The sequence below is a fragment of the Mytilus californianus genome, unplaced genomic scaffold (genome assembly GCF_021869535.1).
Source record: "Mytilus californianus isolate M0D057914Y unplaced genomic scaffold, xbMytCali1.0.p SCAF_7, whole genome shotgun sequence".
Lineage (NCBI taxonomy): Eukaryota > Metazoa > Mollusca > Bivalvia > Mytilida > Mytilidae > Mytilus > Mytilus californianus.
This window is the reverse complement of record NW_026262723.1, coordinates 51,585,985-51,610,072: the sequence shown is the minus strand read 5'-3', so window position 1 is coordinate 51,610,072 and position 24,088 is coordinate 51,585,985. Positions and strand designations below refer to the sequence as shown.

The window sequence follows — 24,088 nt, the reverse complement described above, 5'->3', positions numbered from 1 at the left end:
GACATGTATATTAACCAACACCAGAGAGTGTGTCATAATGTATGTACAACTTCCTAGGTCAAAGGTCAAGGTCAAAAACTTTGGTTTTAGTTGACAACCCCATGTCCTATGGTAAAGATCGTGTCCGCTCTATATCTTGAGAACCGTTATGATTTCAAAGTTTATACTTGACATGTATATAAACCAACACCAGAGGGTGTGTCATAATGTATGTACAACTTCCTAGGTCAAAGGTCAAGGTCAAAAACTTTGGTTTTAGTTGACAACCCCATGTCCTATGTTAAAGATTGTGTCTGCTCTATATCTTGAGAACCGTTATGATTTCAAAGTTTATACTTGACATGTATATAAACCAACCCCAGAGGTGTGTCATAATTTATGTACAACTTCCTAGGTCAAAGGTCAAGGTCATAAACTTTGTCCAATGATAAAGATACAAATTTTTTACCACACATTATTCACAGCGGGGCCCACAGAGATGGCTCCCATCTCAATGATATCTAGTTAGCAAAGTTACTGACCATCAGATTTTCTTTTTCTGAATTTAATGCCGACTGGCAAGACATATCTCTGTGTTAACGGTTTATTATTTTATATTCTGAATTGTCCTTCCAGAGTTACAGGACTTTTTATGCCCGCCGTAGCGGAGGGGTCATTAAGTTTTACCCTTGTCCGTCTGTACGTACGTACACAAATTGGTTTCCGTTCTCTAACTTTAGTTTGCCTCAACCAAATGTTATGAAACTTATACACAATGCTTATTATTACAAAACTCAGATCAAGTTTGAATTTTGGTGGCGTCACTTTTACCGTTCTAGAGTTATGCCCCTTTACAAATGGAAAATTGCTGAATTTATCGTTTCCATTCTCTAACTTTAGTTTGCCTCAACTAAATGTTATGAAACTTATACACAATGCTTATTATCACAAAACACAGATCAAGTTAGAATTTTGGTGGCATCACTTTTACCATTCTAGAGTTATGCCCCTTTACAAATGGAAAAATTGCCTAATTTTTCGTTTACGTTCTTTTATTTTAGTTTGCCTCAACCAAATGTTATGAAACTTATACACAATGCTTATTACCACAAAACACAGATCAAGTTTGAATTTTGGTGGAGTCACTTGAACCGTTCTAGAGTTATGCCTATAAATGAAAAAATTGCAAAATTTTTATTTTCTTCTAAATATTAAGTAATTTTTATTAAAACTGGAGTTATCTTCCTTTGTCCATGATTATAATTGAATCAACTACATTCAATGCTTTATACAATGCAATGTTTAATTTTGACTTCCACTGATAAAACACAGATCAAGTTGAATTTGGGTAGTGTCACTTTAACCATTATTGAGTTATGCCCCTTTATAACTCGAAAGATTGCAAAATTTTTAGTTTCCATTCTGTAACTTAAGTTTGCACCAACCAAACATTCTGAAACCTATACACAATATTCATTACCACAAAACTAAGATCAAGTACAAATTTTTTGTATGATGTAAATGATATGAAACTTATACACAATGCTTATTACTACATAATAAAGATTAAGTACGAAATTTGGTCGCAACACTTTTACCATTCTTGAGTTGGGTCCCTTTATAAACATGAAAATTGCTGAATTTTTCATTTCTGTTCTCTAACTTTAGTTTGTCTCAACCAAATGTTATAAAACTTATACACAACCATTCTAGAGTTATGCGTGTTTACAAATAGAAAAATTGCTGAATTTTAAGTTTCTGTTCTCTACTTAAGTTAGCCTCAACCAAATGTTATGAGACTTACACACAATGCTTATTACCACAAAAACTCAGATCAAGTTCAAATTTGGGTAGCGTCACTTTTACCGTTCTTCAGTTATGTCCTTTTATAACTATATGATATGCAAGCGGAGGCATCATCTGTGTCCACATGTGGACACTTTCCACATTTATTTTACATGTTATACTATAACTTGAGTTAGCTTGGATATATTTACCTGAAAAGTTATGGGACTTTAACTGTCAGATCAAGAAAAGGCATTTTTTAAATGTCATGTTCTAGCTCTAATATGCTTGGATCAAATACTACAAACTTAACACTGTTGTTGGGATTGGTGACTGTAGACTCGCTTTTGATGTTGAAAATGTTCTCTGGTTGGTCATTCCAGAGTTATCAGACTTTTAACAGTCATATTCGAGAATTTATATGCCCAAGAGTATCCTCATGCATGTTTTTCTACAAAGCCATTTTATTTGCTTCTGATTGAATGCCTTCAAAACATTTCATTTTATTTTTGCAAAAATTTAAAAATGCATAATAAAGGTGTATCATGTCCAATTGGGGCAGCTGCTTATTCCTATTTTCAAATTTTTTTCACTAACATTTAGATACTGTACAGTCTGGGTTTAAAATTTTTATAGACATCAGTAACTTTGTCACACTTTCATTGTAATTAACAAAACTTCGACAGAAGCTTATTCATAATCAAGAGATTGTCAAATTATTTTTAGATTTGCTTATTTTTTTTTCTGTATTTCACAAATCATTAGACCTTTTTTTTTAAAGTAGTCAACCTTTCACAGCAGCAATTCAACGCAATACCACAGTCACCTGAATTTCTAGCAATAAATGATTAAGAATAGGTAAAAAATTATGTATAATACTATACCGTACTATATTTGTTATTTTTTAAACTCATTTTTAATCATTTTTTGCTTGAATATCAGGTAACAGTGGCGAGACAAAGGGTCAGTAGAACCCTTTTAACAATTTTTTATACGACCGCAAAATTTTTTTTCGCATCTTCCGAAGACATTTGGTTTCTGGACAATAACTTTAGTATTAGTAAATAGAAATCTATGAAATTTAAACACAAGGATTATAACCACAAAAGGAAGGTTGGGATTGATTTTAGGGGTTATGGTCCCAACAGTTTAGGTTTTAGGGGCCAAAAAGGGGCCCAAATAAGCATTTTTCTAGTTTCCAGACAATAACTTGTGGAACGGTGTATGGATCTCTCTGAAATTATACCAAAAGTTTCCATACCACAAAGGGATGGTTAGGATTGGCTTTGGGGGTGTTATGGCTCAAACTGTTTAGGAATTAGGGGCAAAAAAGTGAGAAAAAACAAGGGTGTCCTGGTTAATGGACAATTACTTAAGTACAATGTTGTGTTTGAATGACCTCCCTTACACTGCTTTTAAATTATGTATAAAGAAATGTTGTATTGTCTGGAGGTGATTAGCTGTCAATTTATTTTTAGAAGTTACTATTTAATAATTTTAAAAATGCTGATTAAGGTATATTAATTTTAGCCATGATTATGTATGTCATTTTCTATTTTAAGACTTTTATGATGTATTTGAATGGGTTATTATGGTTGCAAACTCCATTGGACTTGAGGGAAAGAATTTTTTTTTTGAAAGGGGGGGGGGGGGAGGTTAAGAAAAAATTGGGGGGTGGGGACAATTTTTTTCTCAAGATTTCAGAAATCATAAAGAATATTTCTTCAAATATTTTTTTTTTAAAAAGGGGGGTAGGTCAATTCGCAACAGCATAGTGTAGTGCACAGAAGCAAAAAAAAAAGGGGGGGGGGGGGTCAATTTTTTTTTTGGGGGGGTGGGGTCAATTCGCAACAGCATAGTGTAGTGCACAAAAGCAAAATATTGAATATGAATTCAAATCATATAACCAATTCTAAGTTCTTTGACTAAGTTATTCTGTTTCAGAAACCTATTATGTGTCAAATATTGAATTACAATCCAAATTCAGACCTGTATCAAGCGGGAATACTGTGTCCATTTTTGCCCCAACTGTTCAGGGTTGGACCTCTTCGGTCGTATCCAGCTGCGCTCGGCGAAGCAATTTAGTTTAGATAAAAACTGCCTTTTTTGCTCATTCATACTTTGATTGTTTTGGTTCATCACAAATTGATTATGCATGTTAGTCATGTTGTGTATGCAAGATTACATGTAAGATATGTTTCACAGTGATCATACCATACAAAACAGTTCAAAACAAGACAGTGTCAAATTGTTATTAATCATGTATAATATTTGACAGGAGGCATAGTGAGAATGACAATTAGCCTGACAGTCATTATAATGGAGGCTTCTGGGAACATTACTTTTGGACTTCCTGTTATGATTGTGTTGATGGTTGCCAAATGGGTGGGGGATATTTTTAATGAGGTAAGTAGACCATTGCAAACTAAGGAATCTTTGTAACTCTGTTTTTAACAAACAAGGTATTGTTAAAAATCTCAAATATACCTGAGTTTTTAAATGAGAACAAGAAATTTTGATGTTCATGTCTTTTTTGGGTAAAGATTGTATTTCATGCCATCAAAACCCTTATGTGACTGACTTGATATTTTGACTATCTCTACTTTTGAGATAAACAAACCATAGTGAGCACAACATTCTATTCATGAACAGAAATGTATAAATGAAATGTATACTTACAAATTCAAGTTACAAAATTATGTTTATGTATATAACCATACTTGTCAAGAAAATTACATAAATTGTACATGGTGCACCAATTATCCAGCATCTGTTGTAAAAATATCAATGATGTCATTGTTAAAGTCATATTTAAAATTTGAGTTATCTTCCTTTGTCCATAATTGTAGTTGAACCAACTTTCATGCTTTAGGTGTAATACCACCATTGATTTTCCCCTATTAGTCTTTGTTAAATTTGCACTTTTCAAAACATTGTGCAGAATATATCTTTGTTTCAAATAAAGAAATACTTGGCATGAGTAAAGTTTTATCCTGTCCAGTACTATAGAAAAAATTTCACATAACATTTCATTGCATATAAGAAAATAACCATCACTGGAAGTTAACCAATCAAATTTTCCACCTTTTTTAACCTGTGTACAAGCTTTAGTAACCATGTAACCTCAAGTTTCCAAAATATTTTATAGAAACCCCAAATAAAAAAATAATGGTGCTTTGAAATACCCAAGATATATGTTTATGACTCAGAAATGTTTTACTGCAATGAAATGTAGGATCAATTACCTGCAACTGTCAAATTCAAGGGAATATTTTTTTAGACCTATTTTCGTATGCAACCGGATGTGACGTACTATGATTTGGTGGTATTACACCTAAAGAAGACTTTTTTGTTAAATAAACTGAATGTGACTTTTTTCCTTTGTAATACGGATTATTTCAAGCATTCCTGTCAAGTTTTGTCATAATCAGTTCAATAATTTGAGAAAAATCTAGTATAATGTTAGACGACATCTACAGCGATTCGAGCAAAATTTCTTCTAAAAATCCAAACCCAGCCGCATCATGATAGAATATAGTGTGGACCAATAAATGATCAAATATTTATCTCATCTGCCTACAAACAGTTGAATATGATACAAAAGATGACTTTAGGATGATAAATAGAACTAATGGACCTCTTTGTCTTCCTTATAAGGTCTCTTTTGGTCCATTTATACCTCTCATTTCCTCAAAATTTCTACTTTTTAGGCCAATAAATAAAAATTCTGGGGTAACTTTCACTCATTTATGATAGAAATGTTATAATAAATGATTAATTGAAGTATTCAAGCTGAATGAACTATCCGTATAAAAGTTTGCTGTCTCCAAGGAGGTTTCAATAAGTCCTTACGTAAAACTTAAATTTACGCCGCGTCCCAGAGAGGGACATAAAAAGCTTCTCTTTTGGTGAATAAATTGTTGTTACTGCTTTAAAAATAATTTCATTTACTTAAAACTATATATTTATTTAAGTATTTCCTAGGAAAAAATTTCTAGTATAGCAGAATATAATAAATAAGGAGAAAAAGCTCACCCAAACTCTAAGTATGGCTTGTTCTGTCAACTAATATTCATGGTAAAGTCCTATTTCAAGGAAATTTTCTTATAAAATGTGTTTTGGAGACTCAATCCACTCAGAATATTTCATTATTTGTAATATTTCACTTAAATAGCAAGAAATTTTAACACATGAGAGTACTCACAAGGTCAAAAGTGCATGTACAGCTTCCCATATTAGGTGTAATACCACCATTGATTTTCCCCTATTAGTCTTTGTTAAATTTGCACTTTTCAAAACATTGTGCAGAATATATCTTTGTTTCAAATAAAGAAATACTTGGCATGAGTAAAGTTTTATCCTGTCCAGTACTATAGAAAAAATTTCACATAACATTTCATTGCATATAAGAAAATAACCATCACTGGAAGTTAACCAATCAAATTTTCCCCCTTTTTTAACCTGTGTACAAGCTTTAGTAACCATGTAACCTCAAGTTTCCAAAATATTTTATAGAAACCCCAAATAAAAAAATAATGGTGCTTTGAAATACCCAAGATATATGTTTATGACCCAGAAATGTTTTACTGCAATGAAATGTAGGATCAATTACCTGCAACTGTCAAATTCAAGGGAATATTTTTTTAGACCTATTTTCGTATGCAACCGGATGTGACGTACTATGATTTGGTGGTATTACACCTTTATACAGTTAAGTTCATATTGCAAAATTAATGAAATATTTGCCCTTCAGTGCTCACAATCACTTTGATTATAATATTGCAGCAAAATGTTTGTGGTTTTCTGAAATTGTAAAATTAAGTTCATTTAAAAAAAATATTTTAGATATTGTATTTAATAATTATTGTTTCATTTGAACATAAGACAGAAAGAAACAAAAACAAATGATGACATACACATTTAAAAAAGAATTGTATTATTTTTTTATAGGGAATTTATGATATGCATATTCACATGCAAGGAGTTCCACTGGTTGGCTGGGAACCATCTTCTATGTTATCCACTAAAAGAGCAAGGTATGGACTGTATATTAAGAATGAAGATTTAATTAAAAGCCTTAAGGCTACAAGTTATGCTGCACAATATTAATTTTGGCAAGAGCTATGTAAGGCAGTGTTTGGTACTCACACAGGGCAATTTCACGTTAATTTAAATTCATGTGAATCTCACCTGAAATGAGCTTATTCGTGAAACTCACATGAAATCAGATCATGTGAGTTTCATGTGAAAATCACATGATTTTTTTTCACGTAAAATTCACATGAATTTTAGAAATAAAGTTATTCAAATAACATTTAACTTTTCAAATTTAATTAAAAATCATGAAAAATACTAATTTTTTTTGTGTAAAAGCTCATTTGAGATTCTAGTGAAATTCATGTGAGCAAAATTTGCCTGTGTAGAGGTATGTATAATATCTTTAATGAAATAATAGAAATAATAAAAAGGTTGACCAAGAAATAGCCAGCTAGCTCAGTCAGTTTTGTGAAAAACATTACTACTTCTTCTTGATGAGAAATATTTAAACTCATTGTATTTCAAACCAAACAAATTTTTTTTTTACCTGCTTTCTTTTTTCCCTACATTGATGATCCATGCTGTAATAGTACTTAGAAGGCAAACATAAGATAATGAATAATCAAGTTTTGTGTTCAGTGAGAATATGAACAACCCTGTAATAATATATAAAATCACAAACCCATTACAGTCCTTGTTTTCATTTCAGTGAGGTGATGAGCCACCCTGTAACAGTATTTAGAACAAAAGAAACAGTTGGCAGAATTATAGATGTTCTGAAGTCAGAGACACACAATGGATTTCCAGTAGTGGAGGATTATGATCCTTTTGTTGAACAGGTTGGTATTGTAAAGTAATTTTATGTTTAAACACCACATAGGGTGCCTGAACCAAGTCAGTCTATCTGGACCATGTTCTTTGTTGTTTGTCTTTGTTTTGTTATGTCTGTTTTTGGGAGAAGTCAGGTGTTGGTAGATGATTTGATCCTGCCTTACAGTCATAAAACTTGATTTAGTACTCAAGAGTAATAAATTTGTGCTTGAAACATTAAATCCAGTAACTTGATTGGTTGATTTCTGAGTCTGAGTACAATATTCATATTAAAAATTTATATGGCTGCAAGGCCTGTTGAACTGAGCGGTATTTTGGTTATTCCTGTTATCCTCCTCTATGTAATGTTGATTTGTTATCTGTGGTGGCAAAATTAACAACTGCATAACTTTCAGTATTTTTGCTGTGAATGTGGTAGTTTTGATAAATATTTTTTTTTTCAAATTCATGAATGTGATTTTCTAATAGTGCTTAAAAAATTATCATAATCATTTGTCTACTTTTTGTCATTCATCAAAGTTAAGTAATATTTTCATGAATAACTGATTTTCACAGATATAATGTTTTTCTAAAACCACAAAAGCAAATTTCGAACCAATTATAAAATTTGGATAGTTTTGTATAGCGTCTGGTTTTGAAATTCAAAATATAATTGATTCCATGACACAACAGATTTTTCAAATCCATGAAATTTGTCTATGTACATAAATAGTGTAAGAATCTGTTTCTATTTTTAGTCTTTCCAGGATGAGGCTGAGAGTTTTGGGACATACAAAGGTGTTATATTGAGATCACAACTTATAGTTTTATTGAAAATGAAGGTATGCAATGTGTTTTCTTCAATTTCCTTCTTAGTGAAGTGAAACCATACATTTTTAACCAAAAAGACAACACCTAAAAATTGTAACAGTTATGAATAGTACTGAAATTATTAGATATTCATACTATTGTATGTTTATATAAGTGACACATGTTCAAGTTTTGTGCAAGATTATAAAGGTATATTTTATGTTAAAAACCTGTACAAGGGACGGAATTAACCAATATCAAAACATGGCTTATCAGGTGACAAAATTTTGTAAAACTGTAAAATTCTTCTATACTTTTGTCTTCTTTGAGAGTCGTGACTTTCTTATTTCAGTTCTGTGGCGCAATATGCATACTTACAATACTTCGCTGTATATAATCTTGCATGGAAAATCTTTTCCCTTACTGATCAAGATCAACATTATTGATGTTCTGAGTTTCATTTCCTAAAATAACATTCAGAGTTTAACATTAACTCATAATGTTCAGGTTATTGTGTCTACAAATTTCCACTTTAAATTAAATATACCCAGCTGAGCTTAAGCTACCATGCCATCTGGCTAGTTGAATCTATACTGTTGCATTTTTCATACTCATATTTGTGTCAGAATACAGAATATGGACATAACAAAAAAACTCATTTGTGATTGATTAAGAGAGCTCTCAGATAAATATAAGGGTTTAATTTGTATATATATATTTTTATATTTTAGTGAATTTCGCTTTCTTTGAAGTTTAAAAATAATGAGGTGATCTTGACTTAATTATTATGTCTCAAATTCTTAATAGTTTTTCTGAGATAACTAGGTCTAATCTAAATATGCGTCAACAACAAAATCATCTCTGACTTTCCATTTATAAAATTTGCTTCTGTAAGAAATGGAAATTAGGGGGTCTATACTAAAAAGAAGTAAATTGTCAACAATGTCCTGACTGATTGATATGATTTGCTGATAAAAAGAAAATAATCAAGGCTAGCTTTATAGGTAGTTTTTCATGTTTTTTGTCCCCTGCGCAACGTGTTGCGGGTAGCATAGAAATACTGGGCATCCATCCAGTCTTATTAGCGCTCTCACATGTACAATTCTTGGCAGATTTTAATAAAACTTATATCATAGGTTTATATCAGCAATGTCTCGGATGTGTTTGAAAATCAGTGCCGACCAATTATTTTTAAAAGAGTTATGTCCCTTAGAAACTTTAATTTTATGAAAAATTATATCGTTAGCGCTCACATGTGTATAATTCTTGCCAGATTTTTATGAAACTTATATTGTAGGTTTATATCAGCAATGTCTCTGACAAGGTCGATAATCAGTGCCGATCAATTATTTAAAAAAGAGTTATACCCCTTGGAAACATTACTTATATAAAAAATTGCATCGTTAGCGCTCTCATTTGTACAATTCTTGCCAGTTTTTTATAAAACTTATATCATAGGTTAATATCAACAATATTTTTGACGAGTTCGAAAATCAGTGCCGATGAATTTTTTTAAAAAGAGTTGTGTCCCTTGGAAACATTAATTATATGGAAAATTGCATTATTAATGCTCTTGTGTGTACAATTCTTGCCAGATTTTTTATGAAACTTATATTTTAGATTTATATCAGCGATGTTTGAACATGTTGGAAAATCTGTGCTGATCAATTATTTTATGAAGAGTTATCCCCCTTGTAAATATTTATTTTATGGAAAATTGCCTTTTGAGTGCTCTCATGTGTACAATTCTTGCCAGATTTTTATGAAATTTATATTATAGGTTTATATCATCAATGTCTTGGATGAGTTCAAAAATCTTTGCCGATTAATTATTTTTAAAAGAGTTATGCCCTGTGGAGATATTAATTATATGGAAAATTGCATCGTTAGCGCTCTCATATATACAATTATTGCCTGAATTTTATGAAATTTATATCATAGGTTTATATCAGCAATGTCTTTGACACTTTTGAAAATGAGTGCTGATCAAAAATTTTCAATGAGTTATGTCCCTTGAAAATATTAATTATATTGGAAATCACATTGAAATTGCTCTGAAACATTCATTCCTCCAAGATATTTATCAACAGTTTTAAATTAAACCAAAAAAAAAAGTGTATTTTTTAGTTATTGCCCTTGATCCTTGGATAGATAAAATATGTGCAATGCGGGGGACATTGGAACTCTGTTCTTTTATTAACTTTACAGGTAATCTTTTATTAACCAATCAGACAAGTACACTACAGCTTTAACTTGCCAAAGAACATGTTTCAACTGTCAATCAAACAACCCTTACTGTAGAACCCTGAAATTAAGTTCCATCAACATTTACAATTTCTGCGAAGGTGGCCTTTACTAGTTATCAGTTTCAGTCTAAAGATATACAAATTGTAATACTTTACATAATTTTAGTAAAATTATATTTGTAATGTTTTTTGTTCATTTTACATATGTAATACTTTTTATGTAGGCTTTTGAAGAGCATGAAGATGTACAAGCTGTGAAATCAGTATTGAATATAAAAGATTTTCGGGATGCCTATCCTAGGTTTATACCTATACATGTGAGTTTTTACAATATTTTTTAACAGCTTTGTTTTTATGTGAAGTTTTCAGTGTCAGATGTGGTCGTGACAATAATTTAAAAATTTTATTATGATAAAAAAATAAATATTGATGCTTTGCCATCATCACTTGCCAAGTTGGCATCCGTAGTAAACTCTAGCACAAGTTTTCTTGTCTAAAACTACTGGGCCAAATGTTACTAAACTTTACCTAAATATTCCTTAGGGTATCAAGTTTAAAAATTGTATGGGGGGATTTGATCCATCAACAAACATGGCTGCTGTTTCTGAAAAACGAAAAATAGTGGTGAAATACAGTTTTTGGCTTATATCTCAAAAACTAAAGTAGTTGAAGCAAATTAGACTGGGATTGTATTGGCCAGTAGGTCGAGATGAATCTTCTGTGAAATTTTCAGAAATATCAATTTCTTGCAAATTTTTTTTTGATAGTTTAGTTTTTGAACAAACTAGAACAATAAAAGATAGTGAGAAACAGTTAAAAAAGTAAAACTGTTCAGCACAATAAGATCTACTAATCAGTCATCATTGCTGATACTGTCAACAGACTCTGTATAGAAGTAATCCCCCTGAATGAAGATTTTTATCTAGTTTTTGCATTTTTGTCAAAAACTATAGGAGTAAGAGAGAAACTTTAAAAGGCAAAAAAGATCAGCAAAATAAGATCTGCAAGTAAGTCAACATGGCCAAATTGTCACGCTAGTTATAGGATTGATTGCCATTAAATGATGTTTTTTTTATCTCAAAAACATTAATAGATGGGTATGAAATGTAAACAGTAAAAACAATCATCAATTCTAGGTGCTAAATAAGGTCTATAAATCTAAGTAATCATAACTAATTGCAATAAAGGAAACAAAATAAACATCAAAATTACATAATTTTTACCAGGTGAGCCATTCGGGATCTTGGGAGCCTCTACTTTTAAATATAGTTCTGTTTTGGACGGGAAGAAAATAACAATAAAAAATATAAATCAGTTGTATTTTCCAGTCTGCTCAAAAGAATTTGCATAACAATACATTCCTTTTCAACATATGCAAATACAGTGTATACTTTAAGCATTATAAAATTTTACTTCAACATTTGAAATTAAAAATTTGAGTGAAAAAGTTCAATATGTAGGTGTCTATTTGATATAAGTGCTCTGCTGCTTTTAAATTTTTTCTCTTTTTTTGTTTTAGCAAATTAATATATCTCCACATGAAAGAGAATTTACAATAGATCTACAGCCTTATATGAATCCTGGAGCATATACAGTCTCACATGTAAGTTAAAATATATTGTTTCCAAATATGATGGGCAGTGAATGTTATTTAAAAGACATATAACAATTATTTTACTGAAATGTCTTCTGTATCATATTTTTTACCATTGATTGAATTTTGTTTCATCTTATGGTTTTCATAAGGAAAATAGCAAAAAGTTCTGACACATTAGGATTTTGTGCCATAATTTACCACATGATTGCTTAAAAGTCCAAGATGTAAATGAAAATTTGTAGCATGACTTTTGACATCGTGTTTCTTAGGCAAAGTTAGGAAACAATGTTTAATAATTATATTTAGGTAAAATGTCAAAAATGCACGCCATGTTATAGTGGTGTTTCATATTAAGATATTCTCTAATACTGGTATGACCGTAGATATATCCCCTACTTTTTGCAGCCCTGGTGGTATATAGTAATGGGGGTGTCCAACTGTTCATTCATTCTTCTGTCCCAATTTTTTATTTGCCATTGCTCCTGAAATGAGCATTTGAATAAATCAATAATTAAAAAAAAAATTGTTTTAGCTCATTTCTTCTCAAATTGCATGGAATTTTCAATACTAATCTCAGAAATATTTGCAGCTACTTACAATAACTCATATAATTTTTATTTTTATACCCCTGCTTTAAAAAAGTGGGGGTATACTGTTCTACCTCTGTCTGTCCATCCATCTGTTTATCCACATGATTTCGTGATTTATAATTTCAGAAGTTAGATGACCTGAATAATTCATACCTTGTATACAGGTGCTTTATCTTTTGAAGTTTCCATCTGTCATATGTTCATTGTCATGTTTCAGCGACTTCTTAAAACCTAAACCAAATAATTGTATCTTGGAAAGATTTTAGTGAAGGTTATAAATAATTTGTGATACAAAATTGACGACTTAATAATTTACCAGTTATGCAAAGATTATGTTCTTTGATTGATTGAAGTTTGCCTAACGTTGATTTCTATCAATTTTCACAAAAACACAGTGAATAAGGAGCTTAAACGGGAAAGCATGCAAAAGAAATTGCAAAAACATGTTGCATGGAAATAACATTTTTTTCCATCCTTGAAGTACATCGGTTTAGTGTCATGGAAATTGCATAAAAATAGTTTCTCTGCATGGTTACTTACTACACCAAAAAAACAAAAAAATTGTGTGTTTTTTTCTGCATTATATTTTCATTAATATGAACCTCTTTATTTTTCAGAATTCTTCATTTCCAAGAATATTCAGATTATTTAGAGCTCTTGGACTTAGACATTTGGTAGTAGTTAATGAAAATAATAAGGTTTGTTCATAATACATTTTACTTACTCATTAATAAACTTAAACATTGATTAATTAAATGAATAAATGAAATCGAGACTTGAGCATATATTTAAAACAGAACTAACAGTTATGCAATTGTCATTCATTTTTCTTATGTGAAAACAAGATTATTCACAGCCAAATGATTCTTACAAATACTTGAATCTGATTGGTCTTTTAGAATTTCTTTCTTTGGTTAACACTTTGATAGACCTTGTTGTCGAAAATAATTTCATTACCTGTCATCCATTTTCAGGGAATATATTCATGCCGCAAACACATGAATTGAATCCTGGGGTTCCAAGAAAGTTGAAATTATATAAAGAAAAAAAATATATAAATGTTTGGGTTGAGAATTATAAGGATTAAACACTTTTTTGTAGAGTTTATTAATGTGTAAACTGGGGCAATGACTCACAAACTTTACATAAAAATCCTTTAGACTTTTATTCAGTTTATGAGTTAATTAGCTGAGTAAACACATCAATAACCTCTTGAAAAATGGCCTAGAATTAATTAAGAAAACTAATTTTATTTAAAAATTAAAACCTATGAATTCGGTATTTCAATCAATTTTTTCTTTCTTCCAATTTTTTCTTTCTACACATTGGGGTAAACTTATGTTCATTTTTCTTTGAGGAGACTTCCAAATATACTTGAGTTAACTAACAAAAGTTGAATCAACCAAGTTCGACTCATACGAGTAAGAAATGCATTGAACAAACAGGAATTTCAAAGGAACTGACATAAAACTACTTTTTATCCAAGTTTTCGACATAACCAAGTTAGACACAAGTCTTGACTGTATACTGAAAAATTGGTACAAAACAAGAAAAATCATATAATTTTACAAAACATACTGATTTCATCATGGTTTGCTGCCATGGTAAATTGTCAGATGTGATACTTGTTTTTATTTTTTGTATACCTTCTAATTTAGACATATCAAAGCAAATTTAGGGTCATGTATGGTAACTTTAAAATTTGCATTAAATTTTAGGCCAGATATGTAAAATCTTTTGTTGTGTGCACTGTTAAAATTGTAGGAAATATTAAAACAAGGGTGTCTTTTAGTGATAAGAATATGGAGCAATTGCAACATGTTTGGAGTCAAATAAACCTTATCACCATTGCCCTCATCGTTTTAGCTTGCTTGGCCCATCAGTTTGCTTCTGTTTTAGACAATTTACATTTTCGGCATCTCCCCATAAACTACCAGGTCAAAAACAAAGGCAATCTTAGATTTTGATTGGCCAATTCTTTCAAAATCGTTTAAGTGAATTGTTTTGAAACTTCAAGGGATTGATAATTGTAAGAAGCTCTACAGATATTCCTAATTGAATGATAATAGTGTGGCAATCATTGTGGTATTGGTGGCACATTGTTTCCCATTGAAATCCTAATGAAAATCACAATTTCACCATCTTCTCTGAAAGTACTTTTTACTAAACTTGACATTAGGGATGAATGAAGGGTCCTCCACAAATGATGCTCAGATGAAGAACAAGAGCTTAAATTTGATTCAGATTGACCAATTTTTGCAAATATCCTGCATATGGGTCCTAAAATGATTTTATTTCAGTTTTGGGGATTTTTTCAACATTTTTTTCTAAGAATGCACACATGTTAAACCAGGTTAAGCTAGGTATGGAACATCTCTGATTGAACTCATCAGTTTCAAAGGAGGTGTTCTGCATTTTGTAGGCACTTTCAACTAGCAAAACAACATGCTCTTAACATCTTACATGAACCTAATTCAATATTATATATAGATTCCAAGTGAGTGATACAGCCTCATTGTAGACTTTTGTTTGTGTTCAAAATAACTTGTGTATATCCTTTATTAAAGTTGATATTACTTGTGTATAAAAGCTATATTCAGAGATCAATCACCATATTGTTGCCACTATTAAAACTATTCAAATATTTAAAATATGTACACACACACACACATATACAGCAAAATATTTTTACCTAAAAGTAAAGAGCATTTGAGAGTGTCTTGAAGACGACATATTTCTATATAAAAATAAATGTATGAACATATTTCAGGTGATTGGCATGGTAACAAGAAAAGATTTAGCCAGATACAGAATCTCATCTCATTTTGGAAATGTACAGATTGATGAGTTGTACATTTCACAGTCTTGATGGATATTAACATTGACTGATAAAACCCACCTTTGCTATGATATTATTTTTTCAAACAACTGCAGATTTAATGTTTGTATTATCAGAAAAGTTTCTTTATTGTTACCTTTAAGGGATCAAGAAAGGGAATATTTTTTTTGTTTCCAGACACCAGCATTATAGAGATTCATGCATTCCTTTACCTTGAATGATTTTCAATGGTTCTTGGAAAAGGTGCAATTTTTAAAATCTTTTCCATTTTGATCAAGGAGAAGCTACAGTTTTCATGATTGTCTGTTAAGTTTTAAATACCCCAGATTTTTTTCTGAGATTAAATAGTTTTCTTAATTATATCAAAAAGTAATCTACACAGTTTCTTGCAAAGCAAATAGTAGATTTGTTTCCATGTATGACATGGTCATTGTTAAGTTTTCTAAATCTTCAATTATATGAATAATTATACAGGAGTAAACCTTGAAATGTTGTTGCAAGTTATTTATTTAAAAAAAGAATACATTTTTAGCTCACCTGGCCGAAAGGCCAAGTGAGATTTTCTCATCACTTGTCGTCTGTCACTGTTAAGGTTGTCGTTAACTTTTTACAAAAAAAAAAAACCAAGTTACCACAATTATCATTCAGGTATGTAGTTCAAAAAACATGTCCCATGACCCCGCTTGCCAACCAACATGGCAGACATGACTAAAAATAGAACATAGGGGTAAAATGCAAGTTTTGTCTATTATCTTGAAAACCGCTATGAAAAGAGAAAATCTGACAATACAGAAATGTTCAGAATGTTAAGATCTACCTGCTGTCCATTAACATCGAAACTGTCAGATGACTTCTTATAGGAGTTATTGCCCTTCAATGTAAAATTTTACTGATTTTTTTTCATTTTTGCCTTTTATTTTGAAAACTATAATAGGTAGAGAGAAATTTTAAATAGGAAAAATGATTAGACAGACAAGATCTACAAATAAACATGGCAGTTATTGCCTCTTTATGACAAATTTTCCATTTTTTTGCTTTTTTGATTAATAGTTTACAAAATCTTCTCCTCTGTAATTACTGGGCAAAATTTTATCAAACTTGGCCACAATTATTATTAGGGTATCTAGTTTAAAAAATATGTCTGTTGATCCCACTTGCAAACAAACATGGCGGACATGGCTGAAAATAGAACATAGGGGTAAAATGCAAGTTTTATCTTGAAAACTGCTATGAAAAGAGAAAATCTGACAGGGACAGAAATGTTCAGAATTTTAAGATCTTCCTAATATCTATTAAATTCAAAACCGTGAGACGACTTCTTATAGGAGTTATTGCTCTTTAATTACGATTTTGCCATTTTTTTGGGGGCGTTTTTATGCCCCACGTCTTAGCGAAGGGGGCATTAAGTTTTACCCTCATCCGTCTGTACATCCGTCTGTCTGTACGTCCTGAAATTGGTTCCCATTCTCTAACTTTAGTTTGCCTCAACCAAATGTTATGAAACTTATACACACAATGCTTATTACCACAAAACACAGATTCAGTTTGAATTTGGTTGGCATCACTTTTAACTTTCTAGAGTTATGCCCCTTTACAAATGGAAAAATAGCTGAAATTTATCTTTTTCTGTTCTCTGACTTAAGTTTGCCTCAACCAAATGTTATGAATCTTTTACACAATGCTTATTACCACAAAACTCAGATCAAGTAAGAGTTTGGGTAGCATCATTTGTACGGTTCTTGAGTTATGTCCCTTTATAACGTTATATGCAAGCAGGGGCATCATTTGTTCCCATGGACACATTCCCCATTTATTTGTCAAATGATATTGATAGATTGATAAATATCCCAGAGTGCTGATAGAAGATATAACAATGTTTGGATCTGTTTGTTCCAGTGTAGGGCTAGTGTTCTTCTTCCTCTTGATATCTTTTGAGTTTTTTTGTACATTACCTGTCCATAATGTTAGTGCAATATTCAATTATATGTAAACCCTTTATTTTTAAGATGTTGATATATTCTAAATATATGTATAAAATAAAACATTTCTTTGCAACTTTTATTGTTGTCTTTGTTCTGATATATTTACGAATAGTTATATGATTTTGAAAGTACATTTGTAATATAGTATAAATTTGGTGCATTCAAACAAAGCTCAAACTCAAAAATTAAAAGCCAAGGTTGTGGTAGTACTTGAGGAGCCTTTATGACCAAAACAAATAAAAAAAAGAATATCAAAATACAACTAAGTTCAGGTTTGCCTGAGGGAGTTGGAACCTTAGTTTTGTAATAACTTCTTCATTTATCTACCAAGAATTTTCTTTTATGTTATTAATAACCCATCTTTGGTAGCCAAAGATTATGATCCAGGAGGGGACTGGATCGTAACCCTTGGCTAGCGAAGATGTTAATAACCCCACTACTGAAGCACTGACTCCTAAGCTGATGTACTGTAAATTAAGAAAATTTTGCATCCATTTATTATTGCAATTGTTGAACAATGGAAAAAAAATTCTTTATTAGTTATTGCTATTTCATGAAATGATGAATACAAAAATGCTTTCAAATTTGGAATACAAGTTTTTGTTATTGCAAAGGAAAATCCTGCCACAATTTTCCTAATAATAAACACATTGTAAAAAATCTGAATTTACAGAATAAGCTTTTAGGAAGAAAAAGGTATTTCTGTGGTTAACACCATGCCATTTCCTTAACTTATGACACCATATCATGTACTCCATCAATAAAAATTATGTTATCTGTTCTACAAATGATGTCACATTATATGGTCTAGTAATAACATTATCTGATCCATCAATGAAGACAATAGTATCTGCTTTAGCAATGACTCTTTGTTATTTACTAAAGAATCTATTCCCACAACACCATGTTATTTACTCCCAACAATGAAACCATCTTGTCTACCCCGGTATCTGCTCCTTCAAGGACACTGTTATTTATACCAACAATGACTCTTTGTTATCTACTCCAGTATATACTCCTACAATGACTCCTTTTTATCTACTCAAGTATCTGCTCCAACAAGAACACCTTATCTACTCCGGTATCTGCTCCTTCAAGGACACTGCTATCTACTCCAACAATGACACTTTGTTATCTACTGCAGTATCTGCTCCTTCAAGGACACTGTTATCTACTCCAACAATGACACCTTGTTATTTACTCTTGTATCTGCCCTTACAAGGACACTGTTATTTACTCTAACATGACACAAAATATCAGCTAAATCAGTGACAATATGTTACCTGTTCTTTCAGTCAGACGTATTTTTATACAATTTTGCGGTCGTATATTGGTATCACGTCATCGTTGTCGTCAGCGTTGTCTGAAGACATTTGGTTTCCGGACAATAACTTTAGTAAATGTAAATAGAAATCTATGAAATTTAAACACAAGGTTTATAACCACAAGAGGAAGGTTGGGATTATTTTGGGGGTTATAGTCCTAACAGTTTAGGAATTAGGGACCAAAAAGGGGCCCAAATAAGCATTTTTCTAGTTTCCAGACAATAACTTTTGGAACGGTGTATGGATCTCTCTGAAATTATACCACAAGTTTCCATACCACAAAGGGATGGTTAGGATTGGCTTTGGGGGGTAATGGCTCAAACCGTTTAGGAATTAGAGGCAAAAAAAGGGGAAAAACAAGGGTTTCCTGGTTAATGGACAATTAAAAAAAAAAGTACAATGTTATGTTTGGATTACCTCCCTTACACTGCTTTTAAATTGTGTATAAAGAAATGTTGTATTGTCTTGAGGTGATTAGCTGTCAATTTATTTTTAGAAGTTACTATTTAAAAATGCTGATTAAGGAATATTAATTTTAGCCATGATTATGTATGTCATTTTCTATTTTAAGACTTTTATGATGTATTTAAATGGGTAATTATGGTTGCAAACTCCATTGGAAATTTGAATTGAGATTATGACCATATCTTGAGGGAAAGAATTCTTTTTTTTGGAAAAAGGGAGGGGGATGGGAGGTGAAAAAAAAAATGGGGGGGGACATTTTTTTCTCATTTCAGATTTCAGAAATTAAAAAGAAAATTTCTTCAAATATTTTTTTTTTTTTTGCAAAAAATGGTGGGTCAATTTTTTTAAATTTTTTTTGGGGGGGAGGGGGGGGGGGGTCAATTCGCAACAGCATAGTGTATTGCACAAAAGCCAAAAAATAAGGGGGGGGGGTCAATTCGCAACAGCATAGTATATTGCACAAAAGCAAAAAATTATATACATGTAACCAATTCTAAGTTTTTGACTACAGTTATTCTGTGGCAGAAACCTATTATGTGTCAAATATTTAATTTCAATCCAAATTCAGACCTGTATCAAGCACGAATATTGTGTCTATTTTTGTCCCAACTGTTCAGAGTTGGACCTCTGACTTCATATCCAGCTGCACTCGGCGAAGCAATTTATTCAACAATAATGTCATACAGTCTGCTCCATCAATGACATCACATTCTCAACTTCATAAATTAAACTATGTGAATAACTCAAATAATCATACCAGGTGGTCTCGTGGTAGTGTGTTTGCCTTGAGTGCTGGAGGTTGTGGGTTCGAACCCCGGCTGGGTCAAACCAAAGACTTTAAAATTGGTATTTGCTGCTTCTCCACAAAGCACACGACATTAAGGAGTAAAAGCAAAGACTGGTCGGCTCAGGGTCAGAATAATGTGGTAAGGTGACATGTCTTCCTGCAGACACCTTGTGAACTAGCATGTTAGCAAGCTCAGCGTGTTGGTCTAGTACAAAGCAGTGTTAATATTCATATTACATTAATATGTTCTCGTCCTAAATATGCATATTAATTTGCCGCTGGATGTAAAGCAGCCATCCATCATCATCATCATCATCATCAATCACTGGGTAGATGCCAATGTTGGTGGAAGTGTCTTCCCTGAATTTATCACCAGCCCAGTTATCATCACTTTGTTTTGTTTTCACATGAAATAGCATTGATATGTTCAATTTCTGTAGATATACCGTTTTTAAAATTTTAAACAAATTATTCAAAACACAAGAGGTTTTTCTACCTCCAGGCACAAAAGTCTGAGCCGTATTTGGTACAAGTTTTTGGAATTTTTGGTTTTCAGTGCTGTTCGACTTTGTATTTATTTGACCTTTCAACTCAGTTTTGATTCATGCACCACTGATGAGTCTTATGAAGCCTCGTACCTTTCTTGAGTTTTTGTTTTGCCTTGTCACAGAAAAAAAGCGAGACATTGGTATGCTGTTTCTGGTGACGGGGCGGCGTCAACAATGTTCTAGCTTGTGATTAGGTTAGTTTATGGAGAACCACTCGTGGTAGGTCAATAATATTTGGTATGCAATTGTATTAGCATTTACACATCACATTTCCAAGGTGATTATTTGGCCCTGCCCCCTCAGTCATAGTCTATTGACTTTTTTTTTTTAGTTAACATGTATTAGTTTATGCAGAGACATATATATATATGTCTCTGGTTTATGGTTAGGTCAGTTTATGGGGAACCACTAGTGGAAGTCAATGATATTTGGTTTGCAGTTGTATTAGCATTGGCACATCTCATTTCCATGGAGATTATTTGGCCCTGCTCCCTTAGTCATGGTGTATTTACTTTGAAACTTTTGCTTAGTTTACATGTTTTAGTTTGTGATTAGGTCAGTTTATGGGGAACCACTAATGGTAGGTCAATGATATTCGGTATGCAGTTGTATTAACATTGGCACATCTCATTGCCATGGAGATTGTTTGACCATTTACTTTCAGTTATGGTTCATTGGCTTTGAATATTTTGCATTACTTACATGTTAAAGTATTGCTATTTTAATTTTAACATTTGCATTTTACTATGAAAATAACAAAAAGGCAAGATATATCTCTGTGTTAACCGTTTAATCTACCAATTACCTCATGTTATTTGTTATAGCTGTTATACCATTTTAGTTGTACTACCAATTTCATCTTGTGATCTTTTCTGCCAAAAAATTACCCATTACACCTTGTTATCGGTTCTATCCATTACGCCTTGTTATCTGTTCTATCAATTACACCATGTTATTTGCTCATTCCATTACACCATGTTATTTTTATCTGCACAGCTGAAGCGGATTGAGTTTTAGTAACCTTCGACTCCGTCCGTCTGTCAAAGTTTTGTTGGCTTCTATGAAAACAAGGAAGTTTTTTGTCAAACTTTTCTCGACATAGCAATAGTGGGAAATAACCCATTTGACGTACAAGTCCTAATAAATATGGCATATGACTACAGCCAACATGAAGGATATTTGCTCCAACCAGAAAAAAGTGTTATTTTACCAGTTACTGTGACTTGACTGTAAGTGTTGCTCTCCACCTATTACAACTTATTCAAAATTCTGACCAAATTGCAATTTGTTTTATAAAAACCAAACTGTTCAACTGGTCAGAAATTTGAACATACCACAGTCAAGTCGTGAAAGTGCAAGGTGATAAAATAAAGCATACTTACAATCCTAGAAGACTTTAATTCCACTTCAATGTTATTATGAAAATCAGTCTAACAGTTTGTATAGAAATTTTATTGTTATTGTCATGCTAAAGGTGATGGGTAGTAATTTTGAATTGCTATAAAAATGTTCAAACTAAGCTTTCATACAATTTTTCTTTCGAAAAGTCTTCTATATTCATAAGAATCAGACATCATTTGAATTAAAACATTTTATATTCAGTAAAATATATGTGAAATTACCATACGTTGTTAATAAGTTTCCATGGGAGACAACCTAAAACATTATTCTTTTGAATAAAGGAAGAAGACTTTTCGAAAGAAAAAAATGATTATCTCCCATGGAAACTTCCTAATAACGTATTGTAATTTCACAATAAGACTGAATGTTTGCAAGGTGGAGAGCAACATTAACAGTCAAGTCACAGTAAAACCAACCAAAATTTGCAGAAGATACTTGGTCAATGAACAACAAACCAATGCCTATTGTGACCAAAACATCTCACATCGGTATACAAAGAGATACTACTGACTCAGCTGGAAGTACTATGAAAAAATCTTAAAAAAGCCAGAAGATCATTGCATAGTCTGATGCATACAGGATTACATGGAGAAATGGCCTAGACCCAGTGTCCACAATAAGTATGCTACAAACATTTATATTTCCAATTATGTTTTATGGATTAGAAATTTTACTGCCTACTGGAAAAATCTAGAATCACTGTCAATACAGTATAAATAATAATCAAGCAGATCCTTTCTTTACACGTCAATGTCGCTGACCCAGTAATTTACGTAATATCTGGCTTACTACCTGCTGAAGAAGTCATACACAAAAATGCACTTATCTTATTTGGAAGTATATGCAGAGCTGTGTGCACCTCCACCGAATGGAAAATTGCAGAAAGACAACTAGGAATTAAAACACTAAAAGTAACAGTTGGTTATTGCTATCAAAGCCGTATTATTGAAATATAATATTGGTGATCCGTACATGTACTTATTCGAAACAACTATGTCCAAAATGCAATGGAAAAATTTAATGAAACAGAATTGGTCAAACCGGATTAAACAAGAAATTACAATGTTCACATCTTTAAAATACATTGGAGGAATATATACTGTAGGCAAATGTCACTCAATAGCAAGAACTTTGTCAACCAATATAAGAGACATCTCTAGAATACCAGTCCGACTAAAAATCTTAACTGGAATGTACATTTTACAGGCGAAAAGAGCTGTTTTCAACAAAACTACACCAGATGGTACCTGCTTGATGTGTAAGAAGAATGAATAAACCGTGAGTCACTTCCTGTTGATATGCATAGGCGGATCCAAAAAGGGGGGGCCCTCCTTTTGTTGATAAAATTTGGTTGTATATTCTCTTTTTTTTGTAAAAATATTGATTACAAATGCTTTTCTGCTTTTTTCAATTGATTGTAGTTGCAAGTCTTTTGATTCAACAAAAGATATTGCATGCCCACTCCTATGGGTGGGCAGAGTGGACAATTAGAATTTTTTTCCACCCGGTGCTCACTCCCAATATGGGTGGGTGGACAAAGCAAAATCCACCTGAGCTGTAGTGTAATAAGCATTTGTAGTATGCTGTTTGCTGGACATAAAGTAGACGCATCATTTGACATTGCAACAATTCTAGTCAATCCATATTTCTACTGCACACAGCTGAATTCCAAAGCTCTCATATCAGACATTGATACTAAATTAGAACCATTATGTAGAAGCTTATGCTATAAGCTGCATGCGAGACGATACCAACTACTAGATATCACAAAGAAGCTAAGAACTGTTAAATAACATTCCTTGATATGGACTGGTACTTTCCAGTTTCCCATAAATAATACTTAGAAATACATTATTTTTTAAAAGTATATATGTTATCTTAACTATT

The 24,088-nt window shown here is 31.9% G+C and overlaps 1 protein-coding gene across 2 annotated transcripts in view; it reads left to right on the top strand.

Annotated features, from left to right (window-relative positions):
* LOC127709700 (H(+)/Cl(-) exchange transporter 7-like) overlaps window positions 1-17,752 on the top strand; it is a 63,483-nt gene extending 45,731 nt beyond the window's left edge. For both annotated transcript variants that reach the window (XM_052215346.1, XM_052215345.1), the window contains exons 16-23: window positions 4,043-4,170; window positions 6,715-6,800; window positions 7,511-7,640; window positions 8,370-8,453; window positions 10,892-10,984; window positions 12,187-12,270; window positions 13,472-13,552; window positions 15,625-17,752. In XM_052215346.1, the coding sequence (XP_052071306.1) occupies window positions 4,043-4,170; window positions 6,715-6,800; window positions 7,511-7,640; window positions 8,370-8,453; window positions 10,892-10,984; window positions 12,187-12,270; window positions 13,472-13,552; window positions 15,625-15,723 (785 nt within the window). In that variant the 3' untranslated portion in view covers window positions 15,724-17,752. The remainder of the gene's footprint in view (window positions 1-4,042; window positions 4,171-6,714; window positions 6,801-7,510; window positions 7,641-8,369; window positions 8,454-10,891; window positions 10,985-12,186; window positions 12,271-13,471; window positions 13,553-15,624) is intronic.
* Window positions 17,753-24,088: the final 6,336 nt, after the last annotated feature.